General features: G+C 26.0%; 1 protein-coding gene and 1 non-coding gene across 3 annotated transcripts; one reads left to right on the forward strand and one right to left on the reverse strand.

Annotated features, from left to right (window-relative positions):
* Window positions 1–1,400: 1,400 nt before the first annotated feature.
* Window positions 1,401–24,423, reverse strand: LOC119669642 (sodium/potassium/calcium exchanger 3-like). Of its 2 annotated transcripts, XM_038079623.1 has the most exons (8): window positions 24,196–24,423; window positions 5,395–5,568; window positions 5,137–5,324; window positions 4,888–5,074; window positions 4,621–4,704; window positions 4,074–4,529; window positions 3,912–4,013; window positions 1,401–2,047 (listed from the first exon to the last, which is right to left on the reverse strand). In XM_038079623.1, the coding sequence occupies exons 1-8, from the start codon at window positions 24,227–24,229 to the stop codon at window positions 1,710–1,712; spliced, it is 1,563 nt and encodes a 520-aa protein (XP_037935551.1). In that variant the 5' UTR covers window positions 24,230–24,423; the 3' UTR covers window positions 1,401–1,709. The 2 variants fall into 2 exon arrangements, with proteins under 2 accessions (XP_037935551.1, XP_037935553.1); XM_038079625.1 differs by lacking the exon at window positions 4,621–4,704.
* Window positions 3,623–3,694, forward strand: Trnac-gca. The gene has a single exon. It is a non-coding gene; the product is annotated as a tRNA-Cys (tRNA).
* Window positions 24,424–24,636: the final 213 nt, after the last annotated feature.

Here is a 24,636-nt window from a genome sequence, read left to right on the forward strand (position 1 = left end):
TTCTTCAATCATAACTGTCGCAACTGTGGAGAGAACAATGAAAGTGCCTCTCATCTACTCTGTCTTTATTCAGCTCATGTACGAATGCGACTAAATATTATAGAGAGTCCGTTCCTTGAGAATCTTAAACAATAAGATCACAGACTAAACCGCATTTTAAGGTTTGACAAAGGTTCTAGATAGTTTTAAACCTAGAATTTCTTTAATAAACGGTTACACAATGAGTAATAGGCGTAAGTAGATGGCCAAGGGATTGCCGGTATAACCTAACCTAACCTAGTTAAACGTTTATAACTACAATTCCAGATTTGAATCCAATCTTGTATGAAGTATTAATTTTTATTTTTTAGATTAATGTTTTTTATTTTATTAATATTATTTTAATATTATGTTTTTCTAAAAATTATATTAAAATTATAACATATCTGCCTATCTATTAAAATACAAATATATTTTTAAGAGTTTTCTTTTCAAGTCAATAAAAAAATAATTTTTCCACCTATGAAAGTTCTAACTATATTGACTTAAATTTATGCTTCTTAATACGATAATAGAATTTGGAAAACAAATATTTAACCATCAAGCAAAATTTTATGATTATCCTTAAATATGAAAAAGTATTTAAAATTAATGCAATTGTCCTGCTTTTTGAAGAAAAATAAAATAATATTCATTTTATTCACATATTTAATGTATATTTTATTACATATATAAATATATCAATTCTGTACTTAATTATTACTCGTATAGTTGCAGAAAGTTTCAAAAATAATAAGTTTAAAAATAAATAAAACAATTGCTTAAAATATTCTTTATCTCACTTTTTATTAGCTTTTATTATTATATGTATGTTGGAACTTATTGGTAGTTTATTAATAAATTTATTTTTTTTTAAATAATAATGTTTAATTCTTAAATATTATAATATTATGGAAACATTAAAAAATGTGTATTTTTTCAAAAATTTATTATATACATATAATAAAGTTTAATGTCATTACTACATTACAGCGTAAAAATACATTGTACAATCAAGTAAAATAATTAATATAGTATGTTTTATATTAAAAATTTTTAATTATATCTCATAGTATTATAAAGATAATATGACTTTTAAATTAATACAACAAAAATATGTCCCATAGATAATAACTATTAGGTTGCAGTACCGTTTCGCTTAAAGGGCGAGGTCCACTAAAATCTAATTATCGATTTAATATATAATATGTGCAAATAAGAATAATTTTAATTTTTGCTCTTTCTTTTGTAAATATATAAAATTAAATTTTTCAATTTAACTATGTTATAGTTAATATAAATTAGGTTATTAAAATTATTATTTAAATGAAACTCTATTAATTTTTTCATTGAGTTTTTATTTACATAAATTATAACTTCTCTTTATTCAACTTATATATTAAAAGTAATCCGAACTAACTAAAATGTGAAAATCTAAATTAATGATACAATAAACAGTATTTATGTTATAAATGTTTTTTATAACAAAGTAAATTTTTTCATTCAAAACTTAAAAAAATATTCAAACTAAGCATTTCAAGGACTGACCGTTGCGTTTGTATTTTGTTTGGTTTTCATTAAAAACTCTTTGCAACAATGCGAAAGATATATATATATATATATTTTCGAAACTTTTCAAATGAAAATTAATTCTTAAACTAAACTTCATACAGCTTTTACACTTGAAAGCTTCATGACCGACCACAAGTCGGTAGATTCACACGGAAGAATACGTTCAGTTCTATTAGTGAAGCGAATACCAAGAAGACTAAATACATAACCAAACACGCCGTACCGACTTTCTTATCCAGTTTGAATTTGTTAAAGGAGAATGTGATGTAGAGCAAAAATAGAGTTGATAACAGCGTTATTGCAGAATATTCTAGACCAGCTGAATTGATGCCAACATAGTTTTGTCCAGGTTGTATAGGGAAGAAGACTGCCTTGATTAGCCATGGTACGCCTAAGCAGAGCAAAATATCAAACGTATTTGAACCAATTGAGTTACAGATACCCATCGAACCATGACCTGTAAAAATATGAAAATTAAATTAATTTTTATTTGTGTTAATAATGAATTTCATATATTTATTTACTTAAATTACTTATTGAGTTTTCTAAATTTATACAATACAAATTTATGTATATGAGTTCTACTTTAATAAATTTTTTAATCTGTACTTCACTGATATTACATATCATAGTTAATTTCATAGATAAATAAATTCAATATATAATGTTTTTTATCACTGCCTGCTACTTGATATAAAATGTCCTGTAAAGCATAATTATATAATATAATTAAAGTATAAAGATATATATTATAATAATGTGAATATGTTATAATAATAGTAATAGTAACATTATTAATAGAAAATATTCCGCATCAAGGTGTAATATATTTATAGACTAAGGAGACACATTGTCCGATGTTAAAAAAATTTAAATAAGTTCCTTTGTCAAAACCAATATGCTTTGTTATTATTTTTCTAAATGAAATCCACACACTCTGCAGTGTGTTCAAATCTAAAACAGTTTATCATGTTTTATTTAATATATATTGACTTTGAGATGCTAGTTTGTAAATAGAAGAACTTTTATGTAAATCTTACTCATGTTGTGTCTTTTTCGAGTGAGTGCATCTGGGCACTTTTACTCCTTGATATCTGGAGGCTTTGTGCAGAGTCCCACCCTTCTCACTGACTAATTTATGTATTCCTCAAAAGCTTTATAGTTATTTGATGACTGATCTAGTCATTCAGAGTTTATTCTGAGTTTAGATTGTCCTAAGTAGGGTAGCCTGTTTGTTTTCGCGAATAGCTTTAAAGGTCTGTCCCTTATGATTTTTTTGACCGGGTTTATTCTAAGGTCTCTTAGCATGTCATTTGTGCGGATATACCAAGACACATGACATTAATTAATTTTTGCTATAGAATACTTGTAGACTTTTCAGTACTATAATGTTTTGTAATAGTAGTATATTTAAGAAATCATTTCCTGGCTTTTTTAAGTATCATTTTGGATTTGTGGTACCAAATCTAAATGATTTCAATATCAATAGTGCAAATATCTTTTTGGTGTTCAATACGTAATGCTGAAAAATATTTCAATCATTTCTCCATTACCTTAATACATTCCAGTATGCAATTTTTGTGTCTTTCATAAGACTACAATTGTTGATATATATATATATATACATATGTATGCTTAAGAAATTCACATAAAGTAGAGAAGGAATTTCAAAACAACCATATGGTTTTTGTATTTATTGCTTAAAACAAATAATTTAAAATTTTTACAGTTATATATATAATAGGTATTGAAGTCAATAACACCTGATTGTAGCTCACTTTAAAACCAGAAATTTTTTTTTTTGCAATATGCAAATTAACAAATTTAAATTAAATTTGGTATTATGAGTAACAGTTTATTTTCTTTTCTCTTTGAACAGCTTGTATTTTTATAAAAATATTTCTCAATATTTTTGATATCAAAAATATAATATTGCCGGGAAGAACTCCCGATCTCGAGTCAGTAAGTTATAGCAATATGTATTTTCTTCACAAGACAGCTGTATATAACATATTTATATGTATATGCAGTTGGGGATATAGCTCAGGGGTAGAGCATTCGGCTGCAGTCCGACAGGTCCCTGGTTCAAATCCGGGTGTCCCCTAATTTTTTTATACTTATAAAAATGCAACTCATACATATGCATAATTTTACGTTCAAAATATATGTCTCGTGCATATAAAGTAAAAATAACAAAAAATAAAATAAAATAAAATAGACTTATATTAAAAAATATAAAAAAAATTTGATAAATATAAATATTCAAATTTTAAATAAAACTTTTCGACGCTTTATAAACTCTATAAGTGTGCATTGCTCACCTCTTTTTGCTACAATAACACTGGATACGGCTTCAGGTACACTTGTTCCTGCTGCCAAAAATGTGATGCCCATAACTGAATCCGGAATTTTCAATGTATCACCTTAACAATGAGAACAAATTTTAAATATTAAGAATAAATGTAATTATAAGTCGCTTATACCAATTATTGTTATCATCCAAGCAACAACATATGACAGTGAACCAATCCACACTATACACATAATGAATGTCAAGGGAAATATTTTATTATTTTTGGTTTTCTTGCAATCTGGTATTGCGATGCGAAAAAGCAAATGTATTGGCCAAATTATAATCCAAGTAAATTGTGCGAAACAACTTTTGCCCTTTGGATAGCGCAGTAACGAGTAACCCTCCTCTTCGGGCTCTGCTTCCTTTTGTGCTGATGTTGTGCCAGGTTCAGTGTTCTCAATAGATAATGTGACAGGAGCATTTGATGATATGGGCGCTGTAACAGTTCCGGTTACGGAAGCCGTTGTTGTGGTTTGTGTTGAAGTTGTGACTATTGAAAGAGGTTGCATTTTGGATGAATCATTATTGACACCACCGTTAAGTTGTATTGTGGATATATTTTGGCATATGCGATTTTCAACAATATCTGAAATGTGACGAATTTTGTTATTAAAAAATTTAATATTGTCTGATTATTTATTTCATATATAAAGAGTTTATATAAATAGTGTAACAACCTGTAGGTTCCTTCTCATTACTGTTTTTTGTGTGTATGCTGCAATTGGAGGAGCGGCTTCGGGAGCGCGCCTGTTTTACTCCACCTGTGAGTGTGTAAAAGTATCAATGTTATGTTACTGTTTGTATTGTATATGTAAGTATTGCATAGTTTATTATTATTATTATGTGTATTAGGTTATGTGTATTTCTACTATTATGTTTCTATGAATATATCATGTGATAATCAATCGTGTGCACCAATATTGTTTCTCAAGAATAAGTATTACCTTTAGCGCATTTTTGAAATGCTTTATCAAAGTACATTACTGCTAAATACACTGCATACAATGAAACCAATATGAGTGCCTCGTACCACTCTACGCGTTCATCATGCATAACACAAATAAGTATTGCTACTGTTATGCCATATGCTATACTATCTCTTGTCAATGGCCACCAATCAAGTGGTATTGTCTATCAAAATTAACTCAAATTTAATTTTTAATTTCTTTATATTAATATTTCATTTTACAAACCATTCCTGCACCAATTCCACAACATGCTGCCACCGCTAATATATTAAACACAGCTGAACCCACTATAGTACCAACGCCAATATCACCTTCTGTGATAAATGTGCCAATCACGTTGACGAACAATTCCGGTGCCGATGTTGCTGCCGCCATAAATGTAGCCCCAGCAACATCATTCGACATATTTAACGCTATTACATGACATGAAAATGATTTTATCTATATTCCAAAAACTTACGACTATACTTTAGTTCACTTTACCTGCACATATTTTTTCCACGGCTGGCACGAAGTACTCATCACAGACTACAGCTAGAGCTACAAAAAGATATAGACTTGCAAGTACATGCAGTACAACAGCTCCAGCCTGTCTTTGTGCTTCTGTGAATAAATCTTTGGGAAAATCATCAATAGCGGGTTGAGTGCAATTTATATCTGAAATATTTAATAAATATAGATTATTAATAATATATTTTTTTTTGGTGACAAATAAGTTTATTATGTATATCTTAAATATATAACGTACGATTTCAACATTTACCGTATAAATTAATATTTATCAAGACCTTGGTTTTTATCTTGCCTTGATTTTCACATATAAGAATCAGGTCACATTGATTTTTTCACACCCAATAAAATTGTAATAATAACAGCAATAAAAGTATTTATTTACTAAACAAAAGCCCATCTTTTAATATTGCAAGCTAAATTATAAATTAATTTTTACTGCAGTAATATACTTTTAGCACAATATTGACCCAAATATCCATCCTCTACTTTTATAATAGATTTAATATTTATGTAATCCTATGTATATGTGTATTAACTGATAAAAAATCAAATCGATTCATTTGAAGGTGTATAGTATATCATTAATAAAGTGAAAAACGATTCTGTGATTTTTTTATAATTTGCTGACAAGTTCTGAATTTTATTATCCTAATAAAAAATATATTTTATAATTCTTTGTTCTAGCTTGTTTTTATTATCGAAAATTGATCATAAAATTCTTTCGAATGAACACAAACAAGCATTGTTATAAGTACATACAGAGTATTTCAGACCCTGTTTCCTTCGTCTATGAAACTAAAGAAACCCGTATTGTGCGATGTGCATTTTCAGTTTCAGTTAAGTTACAGTAATAGTAATACAGTAATAATAATTTTGATAAATTAATGTTGTTTCCGTATTTATTTAATAATTCCCTATATTTTTCACACAGAATGCAAATCTTATTTCTCAGTGTGTTTTAACAAAAATGAAATTTTAGCAATATGAACAAAAAAGAGAGAACTCTAATACCACCAAAACTAAAATTTACGAAGTCTTAATCCAGGAATGCAATTATTACTGTTAAATATACAGAATTATGCAGAATATATAGGATACATTTCAATATATTATTCAGATTTTGTCATTATGTGTGAAATATAACATCAGTCAAATATCTTCCATGGAATACCTTACAATTCTGGATCATTTTCACAAAACAAAGTCGAGCAATTACAAACGGTATCATCGTGTCGAATTCACAACACCAAAACGTAAAATACAACTACTTGCTTCTTAATAGCTATACTTTTAGAAGACTATATAATTTACTATCACCATATCCGATCAGAAATAAAAGACAAAAATGTCTATTCTTACACAAACTATCACTCGCAAAAAAGGGCATATCCATCTTCGCGTTTACATTCCTTAAATTTATTGTAGTGCCATTATGGTTTCCTGATCCAAAATAACGGTTTTAAAATATATGCCGCTTTTTAAATTGCGGTATTACCATGAATGCACTACGTTTAGCTTAAGTGCGCTGTGTCTCTTGCTAGACAGGCTGTCACTAATACTTGCCATCTATATTTTATGTAATAATTTATATGTAATATGCAGTTATTGTACCAATTTAATTTTTAACTAATAGTAAGGGAAATGTACCACCGTATCACAAATGGGCATAATTTGAGCTCAAGTGGACCGCCACTCCAACTTAACCTAACGTAAAGACAACATAATTGATCATTTGTGTTGGGGTCATAGTATGATGACTTCAAATTATTTTAAATTGTTATTGCTTTTAAATTGAAAACACATAAACTTAGAACTTCCAATTATATCTTTAAAAAACTTCTTTCTCTTTGCCTATCAAATAATTTAGATACCAAGAAAGACAGCAATTAAAAAAATTTCCCGGTCACTATGACTTTTCATATCGACACTGTTAAATACTGTCTTATTTTATGGAAAATTTAAAATCTTTCTATATAAATTAATTAACATTAAAATCCAATAACTTTATATTTTTAAAGTTTACAGATCCGAAAATGTTAATTATCAAACATTGCGGATGAGTTTTTAAGTTATTGAACTTAGTTTTATTATATACATTATATTATATTATATTTATATTTATTTTGGAATGGTCAAAAACTGAAACCGAATCTGCCTAATTTTTCAAAGCTATATATAAAATTTTACAACTTTCTTCAATGTTTTTGATATTTCATTATCGAATTTTCTATTTAAAATTAGTACTTAAATATAAAACCATAAATACATCAAACCCTTTTTAATAGTTTTTATTATATTTGCATTACATTATGGAAGAAGAAAATGAGATATATCGCTCAAAATAACAAAATTGGAAACCTTTTGTACAAACTCTTTCTGAATAGGCTAAGTTTATACAATCAAATATTGTATAGAACATGCCATAATAATATTAATGGAAGAGGAAATTGATCTTGATCAGTCCCCCACACCTATAAATTCATCACTGACAATAATAAGAAGCTATACTTACATATAGTTAAGAGATGCGATTGTTGCAACGAAAAAAGGACAATATGCTTTGAAGGTTCAAATAATTTGTAAGTTTTTAGTGAACTTTTAATTATTATTATTCACACATATGCAGTTTAATAATTATTTTGATAAAAAGTTTTTAGCATACAAATTCCACTAAACAAATATTCAAGTTTTACTGAAAATACACAGAAGAACTCTGAGAGCTGATTAGGCATAACTTCCTGAAGAAAAGATAATTTTGAAACAAAAAAATAGCTTAATAAGTAACGCGTATAAGTACTAGCGTATGGAACAATTTAAAAGTGGTTTGAATTGGTTTGGTTTTGATCTAATACATTTTAAAACTGCTGGATGCCTAGTAAGATATCATTAATAAAATCAGGGTCTAGAGACCGGAGGATCGAGAAATATCGAATATCTAGCAAACGTGATTATAAGATTTGATAACAGCATTTATATGCTCTTATCAAATATTTAACAGTGTAATCACTTTTAAATATGATTTTTAATTATAGGTATATGCGTTATCCATAAGAGTTATTTCCTCGTTTTATAATGATAGATAAGCTATGGATGCATCACTAACAAATGAAAACAAAAGAACATGGAATTATCTTTAATTTTTTTAGTCTTCTGCAACTTTTTGAAGACAATTCTACGAGTATTAATTTTTTCAATTTTTTGAAAAAAAAAACTCCATCAACGAGAAAATAAGGGCTTCTGTTGTTTCAAATGCACATTGTATAATTATGATTGACTACACTCAGAAAAATTTTTCTTTTACCGCAAACAAAAGGTCGTCAACTGTTTTTCATTTGTAGATCAGTCACGCAACTGGGCGATTGATCTTCTACTGATACTGTTCGGTTTCGGTTTCACTACTGATTTACATTTGTAAATTATTACGAATTTTATTTGTTGTGACTATACTAAAAACTAAATAATGTTTTGAGTATCGTTCAAAAAAGTTGAAACCATTTAATATTTTGCAACAATTTTAGACTATAATTAGGAAAAAATACCGCATCAGCCACATAAATTGTGAACTTACATATAAGCAATTGCCACAGCGAAATTGGTCCTATGTTATGAATCCTTAATCACATTCTCTTAATTTGATTCGAAAAACAGTTATAATAAATACTACCAAAATGTATCAAAAAATTTGACACATTCATAGAAAGTGTATAAAACTTAAAGGATGTTATGTTGAAAAATAAATTTATAGTTAAGCAAAAATCCAAATTTACATGTCTCTGATGTATTAAATATCCCTCGTATGAGAAAAAACTCTAAAAAGGAAAATAGGAAAAAAATTGCTTCGCTTCCATATACATTATGTTAACTAAAGTTTATCCAAATTATAATAAATGTTATTTTTAAAGAATGCTAATTCAAAATATTTTGTGATTAAGTATTTTTAATTTAGATTTAGATTTATTATATCAGTAATCTTTGTAATAGACACTAATATGATGAACACTAAAATGAATCTTTCAAAAAATTGATTAAAATGGCTACATATTTTAAATGAATAAAAACCATGGTAGGCTGCGAGAAATCTAAACTAGTATGGGTTAAGAATGGGCCATTAACTATAGGTAGAATTAAATTCACAAAATTTTGACAGAGTTTTACCCATAGGAACCCATGTTATAAAAGTATGCATCGCTTTAATCAGAATTATTGCAATAAGAAATAGAAAAAAGGAGAACTGAGTATTTCCTTACCCTTACAAAATTAACACATCCACTATGGAATGTATAAGTCATTAAAAATAAACGGACTTATCAATAGATATTCTATGTGACTGCCTAGCCTTGATCTGGGTCAGGAGGAGTTCACTAGGTCGGCAACTACTCTCACCTTCCGACATTAGGAGGTCCTCAACGACCAACATTTTAGCCTTCATTCGGAAGGCTGAATGTCTTCTGTTCAGTTAGGGTCTGTTGTACCACAAAAAATCAATCATGGTCGCAGTGCTCTGCTCAAGTGGGAAATAGTAACCCGTTTATTCTTATCTTCTTATCTTATCAATAGATAAGTCTGTGATTGGTATTGAATAAGAAAATTAATTTTACTTTATTAACCTAATATCTGACACTGCCGCCACTAAAACCAACCAAAAATTAGTAGAATCTACACAGATAATTTTTAATGATTTGTTTTTTATTCTTAAATATTTAACACATTATTTTTCTTAGTAAGTAATTTCAAATATTTTTAATTGGACTAAATCGATAAGTATAGACAAAATATTGAAGTATAGCTGCAATATCTTCCACTGCAGGAGCAATCAATCTATATAATAAGAGAAATAAATTCAACTAAAAAAATAATTTTACAAAATAATAAAAATTACTGCAATAATAAGAAGTAAGTCAGTCTCACAAAAACTAAGGCGGCAACTGATAAACAAAAACTATGAACTAAAAAGCATAAATTAAACAAATAGAAAAACAACAACGCTAAGAAAGCAAAACAATAATGAAATTCACTTAAATGGCGGCAACTCTTCTATTAGTAAAAGTTGTTGTCAACAATTTATTGCAAACCTTGGAAAGATAAAACAAATTTAGTTGCGGTTGTGATGCAATCCGCAAAAGTGTAATGCGGTTTTATGCTAATTAAAATTCGCAGTTATTTCGTTTAATTGATTTTAAAGATAGCGAAATTGTAAAAAAATTACAACAACATCAATATCGGCGATTATAAGCTCAACAGCGGAAATGATAAATATAGTTGGCATTATTAAAAAAAATCCATATATTACAGAATTTATATTCTAAGCGGAACTTTAAATTGAAGATTCGCATTTATAAAAGAAACAATTTTAGATCGCTAACGAAAGTATTTTATAATTATATTTATTCGATTCTTATATCAATTTTAATAACTAATAGATAATTATTTATTGTTATTGAAAAAGAAGGGATAGTGCACTGCGACCTTAAAGATCTATTGTGCCCCTTAGTTGGATTAGAATGTTCTTCAACACTCTAAATCTCTATAAACCCTATATATCCATGAAATACCCTTCTTGGTATTTCTTCCGCTTGTGCATCAGTGTCGGGCATTCCCAAGCACATGGTATGCAGTTTCTCTCTCTTCTCTACAGTATCTGCAGTCTGAGTTGAATTGAATTTCTAACTTCGATAGGTGATTATTCAATCTACAGTGATCGGTTAATAATCCCGTAATAATTTTTAGGTTATTTTTTTATTGTGCTATGCAATATTCGATGCGTTTTAGATTGTAAGTCCCTAAAAGCATTTTAGATTGTGATCAAAATTAATGTAGAGTATTAAAAAATTAAAAAAAAAAAATAAATTAAATAAAAATTTTTATATATAGTGTAATGTTTTTGAACATTTATTTTAAGTAACAAATAATTGTTTTGAAAAGATAAAGGCCATTCTGTCATAAATCTTATTCACCCTGTATTTTTAGATGTTAATCGCGCATCTTAAATTGCTAAATTAGTAGTGCAATTTACAGCTTAAAGTCGTCTATTATTAAAGCAGATACGAGTGTCTGTATAAACCGTACGATTTATTGTCTGTGTGCCGCTCATAGATTCAATAAATGCCACACTTTAGTGCTAAATGCATATACTCGTATGTGAATGGATTCGGCTTTGTAGTTTTGATTTTCCCACTTGATTAATTTAAAACTGATTTTAACAATTAAACAGAATTGAAATGCGGATGTATTTCGTATTTTTTTTTTTTCCATCTACTTAAATCTTTTTTAGATTTTGATATGTATCTTTACAAAGGGAAGAAATAATTAAAACGTTCATATTCAAATGTACAATATCAATTATAAATTAATGTGCATAAGTAAAACTGAATGTGTATAATCATAATAATAAATCAGTATCATTAAATACAAAAAAAAATCACAGAGATAATTATACATTTTAAGGACGCATTTTTTGATAAAATATGATTTATATATTTTATCAGTAAAATAAATCAATATACCAGTTCTTCTTTGAAGACTTAAAGACTTTTCTTTATAATTATATTAAATATTCTTTCCATCACGAAGAAGTTTATATAAAATATACTCATACTTGTAGTTAATAGTTGAATCTAACCATTTCTACACATATATGTAATATTAAAAATTAGAAAAATATAACCAAGGGCCTTAGATCAATATTAAAGGTACCATTTGCAGACCAATATACGTGTATATTTATGTAAAAAAATATACGAAATTTTTAGAAAACAAAAATTTCGACGTTTTCAATGTTTCAAGTCTGATACTTGCTGTTTATAAAAATTATGTATTGACTAAAAAATTAATGAGTTATTTCTAAGGACCACTGATGATTTCAAATATTTAAATTTATTATTATTTATAAAAAAAAGTCATAGATAACTTAAATAAAACAAAACTACAAAAAACTACAGTAAATCAGAAAAAAAATTTTATTTATCTCCTTTGAAGTAGTCCCCATAAACTGTAGTATAACTGTACCAACCGATGACCCAATCTACTATACACTTATCGTTAGTTAATTGCAATATCTCATTAAACTTCTGTTATTTATTGTCGTATTTGGCTCGAAACGCGTTCTTACAAAGTCATAATATCATTATATGGTAATATATAGAGCTGGGATGTTTTTATTCATTTATATTGATATTCCTTTTTTTCCGAAGGCTCTTAAACAACGATTGGTTTGTGCGATAGCAAAACAATTTAAAGCATAATTGTGAAAATAACTGATAACATTTTTATATCCTATAGCGAAGACTTTATTTCTTTATGCGATTTTACTACCCTCCACTACCCTCTATAACATCATAACTCTATAACATAACATCCTTAACATAACCTCTATAACATCCTTCATAGATAACTATAGATATAGATAAGATATCTATAGAATAGATAGATAACTGCAAAAATGGATAACGGCATATTTTTAAGCCCCATGAGAAAAGTTCTATTTTGAATAGAAATGTGGACAAAAATCAAAAAATTTAAATTGAAAAAATTAATTTTTTATAAAGAGAGTGTGTGGCAATGCAAGTCGTTCGGATACCGCTAAATATTCCTCATTAGTGGTCCTTGGAAGCATACTTTGGTTTAATTGTCTGAATATAATTTTAGACGCAAATGTGTGGAATTGAATCTTGTCATACTTTTATATTATGTTAAATATTATATTATAAAATAAAGCAAACATATAATTTGCATTATGCGGATTTCGAGATTTGTCCATTTTTGTTGTGTATCTCTGCAATCTTAATTCAATCACAAATTAAAACTTTCTTGAGCAAATCAACACTTTGTTGTTTATCTCTACAATCTTAATTCAATCACAAATTAAAGCTTTCTTCAGCAAATCAACACTGAAAAGATGAATATGTTTACATATAATGATCGCGTACTCCACTATATGATATAAAAGAAATGTGGCATACTGTTTCTTAACTTTGTTTTATGGGACAGTATAAAGTATTGTTAAAACATATACTTTCTCCCTCACCGAAATATTATTTTTTCGACATCGGTTGGAATCATTTTCAAAAAATTTTTCGCGGCAACATTCGTAAAATCAACGCATAATGACCAGCAACCAATTAGCCGCCAAAATGATCTACCTAAGTCTGACTTCTTATAGCTATAAGAATGTTTAACATTTTATACGAACTCTCTTTAAGTAAACTCTTTTATTACATTTGTTTATGAACTAATCACTTGGGAGATTCGCATTAAAGAATACGACTTTCTACAAATAGTTGTATTTATATAGATGCTACAGATTCTTCTCTATATCATACCTACCTTTGTTAATATGGTTGAATTTTACTTTAAACTGGTATTTGAGTACTAGTTTTTGATATAATCAACTTTCCAAACTAATTCTAATTCCGATGTAGTTTCTTTACGTTCACCACTATAACGTCTTGCATCTTTGCAAGCTTCCCTATAACATACTATAGTTTAAGAAATATTTTAACATTATCAACATTCAGGTGAACGATGGCTCTAACAATAGGTAGTCGTTATTTATAGATCAAATATAGCGCTAGCTCACTCTTGTGTTGAGTTCCAACACAGATACAGAAAAAATTCAAAAAAAAAACAAGATTGATTGCTTTACTCTTGTAAGCAGTGCTAGATCAAAAGTTACAATAGTTTTGAATTGGTTTTTGCATATTAAATATAGAATGACGAATTTAGATTCTTCTTATTATTTGACACTATAGTCCAGTGTGAACCTAGGCCTCCCTGAGGGTTGCGTAGCGGTAAAATTTTTCCGATGTAAGGTTACTGGGCTTGCGATCAACCCCCAACCTGGAAAGCCGGATCTCCTTATTTGCTAACCTGGAGATATGATTAGTGCTTAGTAGTTAGAGAATTTCCGCTTAACTATATGTTTTCAGGTTATACCGCCTGAATTTATATTACATTTAATAAAAACAAAAGCTAGAAATACTGTGATCCTTTTTGTTACTATATAGAAAATTTATTATGTATTTGAATATTTCAGATAATTATTTTATAAAAGAAGTAGTTGAAGTGAAGATGTTACGTTACTTCGGTTGACACTGATCAAGGATGGATCTTGTTTTCAATATATTTTGCATAAAATAAGTGAAGATGTTACGTTAATTCGGTTGACACAGATCAAGGATGGGTCTTGTTTTCAATATATTTTGCATAAAATAACATATAAACTAATTTTTTAGCATGACAAAAATTTTATCTGATATAATTTATTCATTAATCATTATTAAAAAATTTAAATAAAATGTTTACGCTTTCGACGCAAATACTTTAATGAAATAAAGTGTTTTTCCAAAGAAATAACTGAATGATAGTCTATCATTTCATCAAAAGGATAACGCACTCTAAAGTCATTTTATAATCAATTTAGCAAATCTTCATTAACTAAAACATTATTTCATTGTTAGAATATGGGATTTACCAAGATAATCCATCTAACAGCCAATAACTTAAGATTATTTTTAAATAGATTTTCTGTATATACTACGTCAATTAAAAAGCATGATAGTCTATAAAAAATGTGAATATTAGTTTTGAAAATAGAATGAAAGTCGTCAGCACTTAAAAAAAATATATGCAACTAAATATTCTGGACGCAATTGTGTACTTTCTTTGGAGATTAATATCAAAATACTAAAAAAGGGATCCTCATTAACACTTCCCAATAAAACTTTATTATCTAACCTCGATAATGAAATTCTTAGACACTGAATCGATGTGCTTTACCATTTTTAATTGATTAAAGTATTATAATATATTGAATCATAAAATAAATAAATCATAAATACAATATATGTTAAATTGTGAAATATATTAAATGATTAAATATTACATCGAAAAGATGTCAAAATAAAGGAGCTACGAGGTCTTTGTTATATCTATAAATTAAAAATTATTTATTGTTACATTTGTTATTGTTATTTGAATATAAAATTGTAAGAAGTAACATTGTGAACCTAAATAAAATATACCTTAACCAAAACCGATTTTCATTTAAATTCAGTGTACAAACTATCCGGAATTACTTCATAAAACACAAATTTAATTAGTCAATCAAACTTTATTTTGCCACCTTTTTAATTTAACTATTTTATAAATGCAATAGAACTATGCCAGCACCTGACCCAAATCATAGATTTTAGGTATTTCATACTTTGAATATATGGTATATTAAATCGTATAATACCACAAAATATAAAATGAAGTAAAATCATTAATGATATTACTTCTACAGTTTAGTTGCATATATAGTAAAAAAGCGATTGACAAGTCTTACTATAAATTCAAATAAACTGTTTTTAATACATATATGAAAAATTTGATAAAAAATTGTATGTAAATTATAAATATGATTAATTAGCACAAGTCTGTAAGACTCGTCACTTTTGGATTTGATTACATGAAGAAATGATTTTTAGATAAGACCAAAGACTAGAAGATATTTTCTATAGGTTCCCGTAAAAAGTTTTCTATTGAGGTTAATTTTACACTATCATAGTTTATTGTTGTCACACAATGTATTTTGATTAATTTCTACATTTTTCTACTTTCATCTCTCTACTTTCTCTTTTCATTTTCTAGGTTAACTTAGGTTAGAATTAGAGTCCTCACACTTGGACAAAAAACAAGCAAGCAAAAATTCCATATAAGAGATTCTTCGATTATGACTGTAAATTATTTCTTTGACCAGTGCAAAAATTTGTGTCCAATTATTGCAGATATATCACTGATTTTAGATTTACAGTAAATTTTTATACCACTAATCACAATAAAATTTTTACTACATATTAAAATTCTTATGCGTTTATTTCTAAACTTTTTACACAAGTTTTAGAAAGACCAAAATGGATCTTCACTCCTTTGTCAATGCTCAAAACATATCATAACGGATATGATATATCATTCCGATAACTCCAATATATAAATTGTAGAATAACTGCTGTAGAATAACAAGTATATATTTGAGCGAGACTTCCGAAAATAATTTGCGTTATTTAAACTATTGCTGTGCGCCTAAATGAGCCGCACCTCTTATAAGGCTAGTTACTAACAGTATCTAAAATAATTTGCCAACTTTGAGTAAAATCTTTAAAAAACCTAAGCCTATGAATATATTAACTAATCTATCATTTTACGAGTTAATGAGATGAATATTTGTCTAATATAAAATTATAAAATTATAATTTTAAAAAAATTATAAAAGTAAAAATTATAAAGTAAAATTAAAAATATAAATTATATTATATAGCGCCCATACAAAATCAATACTATAAAAAATATATTTGTTTATTTATATATAAATCCTAAATCCTTATGCTGTGTAGCATAACTATTTTTTTGAAGTATGTTACAGCTTCAACACAGATGCAACTAACTATTTTTATTATTCTAATTATCTTTTTCGATCTAAAAGTGATCGCAAAGTTTAATATTTTTGAATGTATTAGAATTTCTCACAATCATATTACTTTATTAATATTTCTAGAGGACAGTAAACCGTATTTAAATTTATATATAGAAAAGTTAAATTAAATAATTAACTAAACTTTCAGCTACAAACTATTAAAAGTAAAATGAATGTCAGTCTTCAAACAAATTCAGCGTTTAAGTCTTAATAAATTTAATTCAATTATTAATTGAAAGTGACCGACATTTTTATAAAGAAACCGAAAATTACCAAAAAAAGTGTCTTAAATTCTATGTATAAAGAAACAACATTACTTCCATGTCTAAAATTATTTTAATTTAGAAAGAAATTATATATAATTTTTATTTACAAAGTCTATAGACGAAATCAACATTACTATAAAATTTAGATATTTTACTTTTGAATTAATAACGACAATTTCAACTAAAAATAAATGCAACAACAATTTTTTAACATAAAATTTTCTACTTATATTTTATAAAAATATATTATATATATATTTCTATACATGTGTATATATGTATTTAAATTTATACATGGCTTACGGGTTTAGCTAGATTTGTTGCGCGACAAAATTCTCTTTCTGTAGCCACAAATAAAAGTTGCTACGACAAAGAGAAGAAATAATAAGTAGTATCTTTCAGATGCACAAAACTGTGATAATACAAATATTACACTCTACTACAATCTATAAGGTCTGCTTCCAGATATGTGCAGGTCTTAAATGATGAATAAAAGACTAATGTGACTACATGGACAGTAAGGAGTACACATATATGTATACATATATGAGATGTGATGACATGTGTTCGGCAATATAGTTTTGTGTAAAGTGTGGAGATATCAATCGCATTAAATTAAGTTCACTTTAATTTAATCAGTGTTACAAACACAGGTTTATAGTTCCAAACGCATACAATTTCGTACACTTAAAGAAGACGAAGTGTCGAAATCAACAATTTCTTACTGTCTTGTTTTACGTGTATTCATACGTGCACATACAGGCATACACACATGCATGAGTTTTATTCATTTGCATTGTTGTTTCATGTCAAAAGTTTTCTCCTAAATAAACTTTTGACTTCTCTAATTTTGATTAAATAATTCTATATAGTTCTTGTATATTTGAGAAAAATTCATAACAGAAAAATTGATATAAAAATATCAAGTACGTAACTAATTCTTATGATGTTTTCTTGAAATAATGTATCACTTAACATTTTGTTTATTATTTATCAAATATTCAGTGCTATTTATTATTAAACTATGAGAATGCATTTAACACAATTAAATATGATAAAGTAATGTATAGTCTGCAATTTATGGAAGTAGATGACAAAGAAAATTACAGTAGATATTTGTATTGGTCACGAACTGCTCATAGAGTCATTTTGTTAGAAAAAAATATCCATATAACGAGGGGTGACTCAGTCTCCTCTTTTAATCAAGATATACTCCGAGTAAATCTTCCAAGATTCAATCACCAACATTGATCAAGGTGTCAATGTTAATAGTGTGTTTATCATTAAAATAAGATAAACAATTAACACCACTCATATAGCTGATATATTAATAGGCCTACTAAAATATATGCAAACAGTTTGGCCTTAGAATTAATATAAATTAAAAGAATATATTATTTATAATAATACAAATTCAGTGTTTAACAAATTTATTGTCAAAGGACTAAAAATTTCAAACTAGGATTGTTGTAAAAAAATAAAATCTCGAATAGACCATACAAAAACGTATTGCAAAGTCATAAATTTAAACCCAAAATCTAAAATCATATAGCAATTTTGCATAAATTTTCCGGTACATTTAAGTACTAATAAATAAAAGTACATATAAAGTATATATGTCCGCTTAGCTGGACATTAAACAAAAATATTTGGCACCAGTTAGAATAGACAACAAGACTTAGTCCAATTTAGACAAGAAACATACCACTTAGCTATTTTAACTAAAGTGGGGCCTACTCTGTACTAAGCTATCGTTACTGACAGGTCGTTACTGCATATTGTGGAAACTTGCAATGCGACTTAGTTTGCCTAATTATGACTTTTATAGCTATTGCTCTACAGAAGACCAACTATGTGTCATATTGTATATCAGTGTCTATATTCAGCCAAAAGAAGAATTAATATCATTGAGATCCGTTTTTTCACCGACCTAATAGGGCTATCATCCTTTAAAATTAGTTGCATAGTCGAATTTATTGCATTGCCTATGCGGCAAATTTCATTGGTCTTCATATTTATTCTGTTGGTATTCTTGGTAGGGTGTATAAAACAATGTCTTTTTCCGTGGTTATACTACGGAGCGGTATTTGTGCTCAGATGTCCTTTGTTGTAAAGACCGTCACCACAACGTACCCTAGCCTATCCTAGTTCACTCGAAAAGAAGATTGCAAAAAGGAGTTGCATAATGAAAATAAAATTCTTTATTAAGAAATATTCATTTGATAGTAAGGTATTGATATGTGAATAATTATTTCTTGTATTTTTATCAATTTAAAAAATGAGGAATTCTATTTTTTCATTTTTTAGAACAAGGAATCACCTCCCCCATTTGACCCACTTCGTTTGGAAACATCTTGACATAATGAATTACAAATTATGTATTATATTTATGATATATTTATTATTACAGTATTACATATTTCGACATAATAAATATATATTATATGTTATTTATTAAACAATTAAAATTTTTTATCATTAATTAAAAAGTTGGATTACATTATAGTTTTGGATCAAAATTTTTCTATTCAGAAAACCCATATAATCCAAATGGTTTTTCTATTTGGAAAAATCTGAAAAGTTGTAGAGTTAATAGTATATAATAAAAGCCTAATATATAATTTATAAGTGTATACAATATTTATGCCCGAGATATGCACTCGTATATCTGAAAACCTATATAATCGCCTCTTTCTCGATTGTAAGATTTCAATTTGAGTGTTTTTCTGTTATTCAACTGGTCTAGAATATGCTTGGTATACATTCTACTATCTTACGCGACAAAATAGTTTAATCAAATGAAGAAATAACAGCTGCTCTAAAGGAGAATATCGCAATACTTCGGCAAACAACTATTAGGATGAAATCTATAAATTGTAGGACGAATGAAAATAATGTATTTTAATTAAGAAACTATAGGCCGAAAAATAAAGTTATTTTTACAATTAAAAATCATTTCCATCTCTCTCAGAACAACCTCTGATGAAACAACCTGGTATAAGCGTTTTAACAACTTACATATTTAAATAATATGGAAATTTATATATATATATATATATAATATATATAATATACATATATATACGTATTATATATTTCTTATTTCATATTATTAGATAAAAACCAAAATAGCTATGGATTATAATGACATTATCAGATTAAATTATTACATTACCGTTTTTCTGAAAAACTAAATATTATATCTTTTATTGATAACAAAAATTATTGATTATTTGAAAGTTATTTTGAATTAGAATTACATGACATGTTCGACTAATATTGTCACTTAATCTACCTAACTTTATTAAAGATTCACAAAGAAGTTTCATTCAATTAATTTGAATTCTAATATACTACCTGTGAAGGCATATAGAATAGCGTTGTTAGTACGTCTTGTCGTGCTATTAGTAAAAATATATATTTTGTATAAATATAGTGTAAACGGTATAATAAGAACTGTTTAAAACCAGTTATATTTTGCACTTGGAAATAATGCATTAAACTAATAAAAATTAATACAAATTAATAAGTAAATAAATATATTTTTATACATATATCTATGTTAATAAATACCAAATCTAATGCAGACAGCTTTTATTCACAGTAGTTAATAGACTATTATAATTAAAAATGAATTAACGTCTGTTATATTTGGCACTTAAGTATTAATATAATAAGCTAAATAATTACTTAAGTTAAAAATAAGCTAATTTAATAAATAAATCGATAGAACATTTATTCTATTAATATCAAATATTAATATTTGCACAATTATTTTATTAATCATTTAACTAACTTTGAGGCATTTTATTATTTTTCTTTTTAAATTTATTTGTCTTTAATAAAAATAAATTCTGTTTGCATTATTTGCTTTTGGAAAATAATGTTTTAAAGCTTTTGTAATATTTTCACATTTTAACGATTATAAATTGTTTAGCATATCATTTTTTACTTGATATTAAAAGCATTCCACTTTTTATACAAATGACATTATATTTATTCATTATTTTTAAAATTTTAATTTTAATTAATTAAAATATATCATTATAAAATATACACAATTTTATGAACATGCATAAAGGGGCATGTAGACAACATTTTTTTGCTCATACGTCATGTTGTACCGAATTAATTGAATAAATTGATTGGTGTATAATAAATTCATAAATTGTTTAATAAATTTGTTTATTGTTTTTATCACTTGAAAATATTGTTTGTTTTTTTTTTTGCTGTATAAAAAAAAATCGGAAATATTAAAATAAAATTTTTATAAAATTTGTTTCAAATTTTTATAACATTTTTCTTTTACCATGCTTTTCATACAATGATAAAATTATTTTTTATTATCATTTTCATTCTTTTATAAGCATTTTCCTTTTTACGTATGAAACACGTGATGAAACTGGGGATGAAAACTTTTCATTTATTTTTTATAAGAATTTAATTTATTTTTCCCCTTTATTCAATTTAATTTTTAAAATTATGTTTACTTTATTAAATTTAACTTGTTAACGCTTTTAATAATTTTAAATAGCATAAAATATTATATATATAATATTTGTTATCGTCATTTATATTTTATTATAATATATTCTCAGTTAGTATAATCATTAAATAATGACAGTATTAGTCAATTTTTAATTTAAAAATTTTATCTAATTTTATATGCTTATTTATATTCTTTAGTTTTTTAAATTATTTTTATTTTTTATATTTATATATAATACAAGTGTTCAAAAAAAATTTTTTTAATAGAAACTAATAATTACTAAATCTACAATATTATAAGAAACTTAACATACTACCCAATGCACCAATAAATCATAGCGAATCACCAAAATCAGAATGATAAACTACACTAATAGTTTATTTATATATATTTGTATGTAATATTTATTTAAAATAATATATATCAAATTAATAAAATATCTTAGGTTTCAAAAATTTTATTCATAGCTAAACTATACTATAAGATAACACATTCAGAACCTTATACAATGCAATAACTAAGTTTATCTTCCACTAAACGGCATTAATAAAGAAAACAAGAAGTAATATGTCCCACATTATAACTTCTATAAAATATTAAAATTTTGAACCCATATTTCCTGGATAAATTAAATCTTATCTTTGATGACATATATCACATTTTTAGTATTATTTAACAGTTTAAGTTTGACATGAGTTATTAATTTTATAATTAAATAATTTAAGTAAATTTTTAATGTGTTATAGCCAGATAACCAAGTAATTTTACTCAGTTTCAAATTACCAATCTAGGAACATTGGCATTTGTGGTCAAATATAAAGAGACAATCACATAAAAATAAATTTTTTTTAAAATTATTGATGATAAATATTTTGCAATATTCATAAACGCTATACATTTAGCCCAAAAAGTCTATTCATTTAAAATAATTTTTTTTTAAAGAAAACTATTAGTGATATGTTTTATATAAATTAAATTATTAAATATAATTTATTATTTCTATTTAAAAACAATTAAATTTTATTAAATTATCTGTATATATATTTTATTATAATATATATAATTAAAATATAAATTGTTTTTAAATGTAAATAAAAAATTATAGTTTTTTTTATATCTATTTAAATGACCAATTAGTCTGCTAATAATTAATTATATAATATTTTTGATCACAAATAAGAGAAGAAAAAAAATATTTTTTTTTATTATAACTCTTAATTTCATATAATTGGACATATATTAAAGTGAATTTAACCAGATTTTTTAATGTTTTAAACAATTTTGTTCAGATCAATTTTATTGTTAATAATTTTTTTTAATATTATTTTGTTTTATATATACACTATAGTATATTGTTTGAATTTTTATTTTATAAATATTTTATTATATTACTTGCATTGTTATTAATATTATTATGTATTACATAGGTATATGTAATATACATGTATTATATAGATAATATATTATATTGTATTAGAGTGTATTTTGTTATAATAGTTAACACGTTTTTAAATATTTTTATATATTAATTTTTAAATACTCATATTTTATATTCAATAGAATCGCTTTTTGTATTAAACATTATTATTATGTTGGTCTATCAATATTAAATCATTAAATCATCTTGAATATTATATATCCACCGTTCATGTGGAACTTAAGCATATATAAACTGTTTTTAGTATTGTTTATTTATCTTATTGCTAAATTGCACTTAAAATACTTCAAATACTGAAAATAGAGTTTTATTATATTTTTATTGGAATATTGTTATATGAAATATTGTTATGTTTTCAGAAAAATTTAAAATCCCTGCAACTAATTTGAGAAAAATTATTGTTTATATAAATGTTTTTGATTTGTTTTTTCATTATCACTATATATAAATGTTTTTTTTTTTAAATTTAGTTACACCCACATAAATTTTCTAAAAATTCACATAATCTTTTTTCGTATCTTTTGTTTTTTTTTTGTGTTTATATAAATCGTCATTATTTTTTATTCACAGAATTTAAGCATGGACTGTTTCGTTTGTATTAAATTTAATGAGCAGATACAAAAAACGCGCTCGACTACGACATTAAACTGCAGAATTAAGATATTTAGAATATAAACAACACTAAAATAAATATACACTAATTTTATCAGATATAACAATTGATATGACGTCATTAATTGAAACTGAAAATTAAGACAATAACTATTTAAATATATGTACAAATAACATATAACATATAAACATGTACACAAATTCATAGATATATAGTATATATGTATATCTCAAAAGCACAGGTTAAGGATTTCTATAATTTCCATTTTTCAAACAATTTGTAGACTTATATAAATCTTGTATAAATCTGGTATAAATCTGGCATAAATCTGGTATAAATCTGGTATAAATCTTGTATTTTTAAATAAATTGTATTTTTGTTCTTTAATTATTAAAATTAATAATTATTGTCAGTTAAATGAGATTTATGATTATCGTGTGTAATTTGTATATAGTGTATTGTATACGAGTTAATATTAATTAAATTGTAATTTATGCGTAAGTGTTGAAGTACCGTTTGTGCTGCTTAGGCCCCAATAATCTTCCATGTTGTTGTCTTCGTTATTGTTGTTGTTGTTATTATTATTGTTGGCTTTATTGTTATGGTGTTCGTTTGTGCTGCGTTGGTGGTGGCCACTCGTAAACTGCGGCAAGTAAAATAACTCAATCAAGATTTCTATCCGCGTTGCTTGTCTTAGATACTTTTTCTCTATTTTCTTCTTTTATTTTTTTTTTTTTGTTTTTTTTTCTTTTACTTTCTTAATAATATTATTATTGTGATTATTCTTTACTTTTTAAGACCTACAATAAAAATACTAATTTTCGTGTTTATTTATTGCTCAGCTTGCTTTCAGATCCACGACATATCTTTAATTTACTCGTTACTAGCACATAAGCACAGAAGTGTACACTCCGCTTTAATGGTACGACCGACCGCCGAAGCCGATATCGTTAC

The sequence above is a fragment of the Teleopsis dalmanni genome, chromosome 1, assembly GCF_002237135.1.
Source record: "Teleopsis dalmanni isolate 2A chromosome 1, ASM223713v2, whole genome shotgun sequence".
In the NCBI taxonomy this organism is placed as follows: domain Eukaryota; kingdom Metazoa; phylum Arthropoda; class Insecta; order Diptera; family Diopsidae; genus Teleopsis; species Teleopsis dalmanni.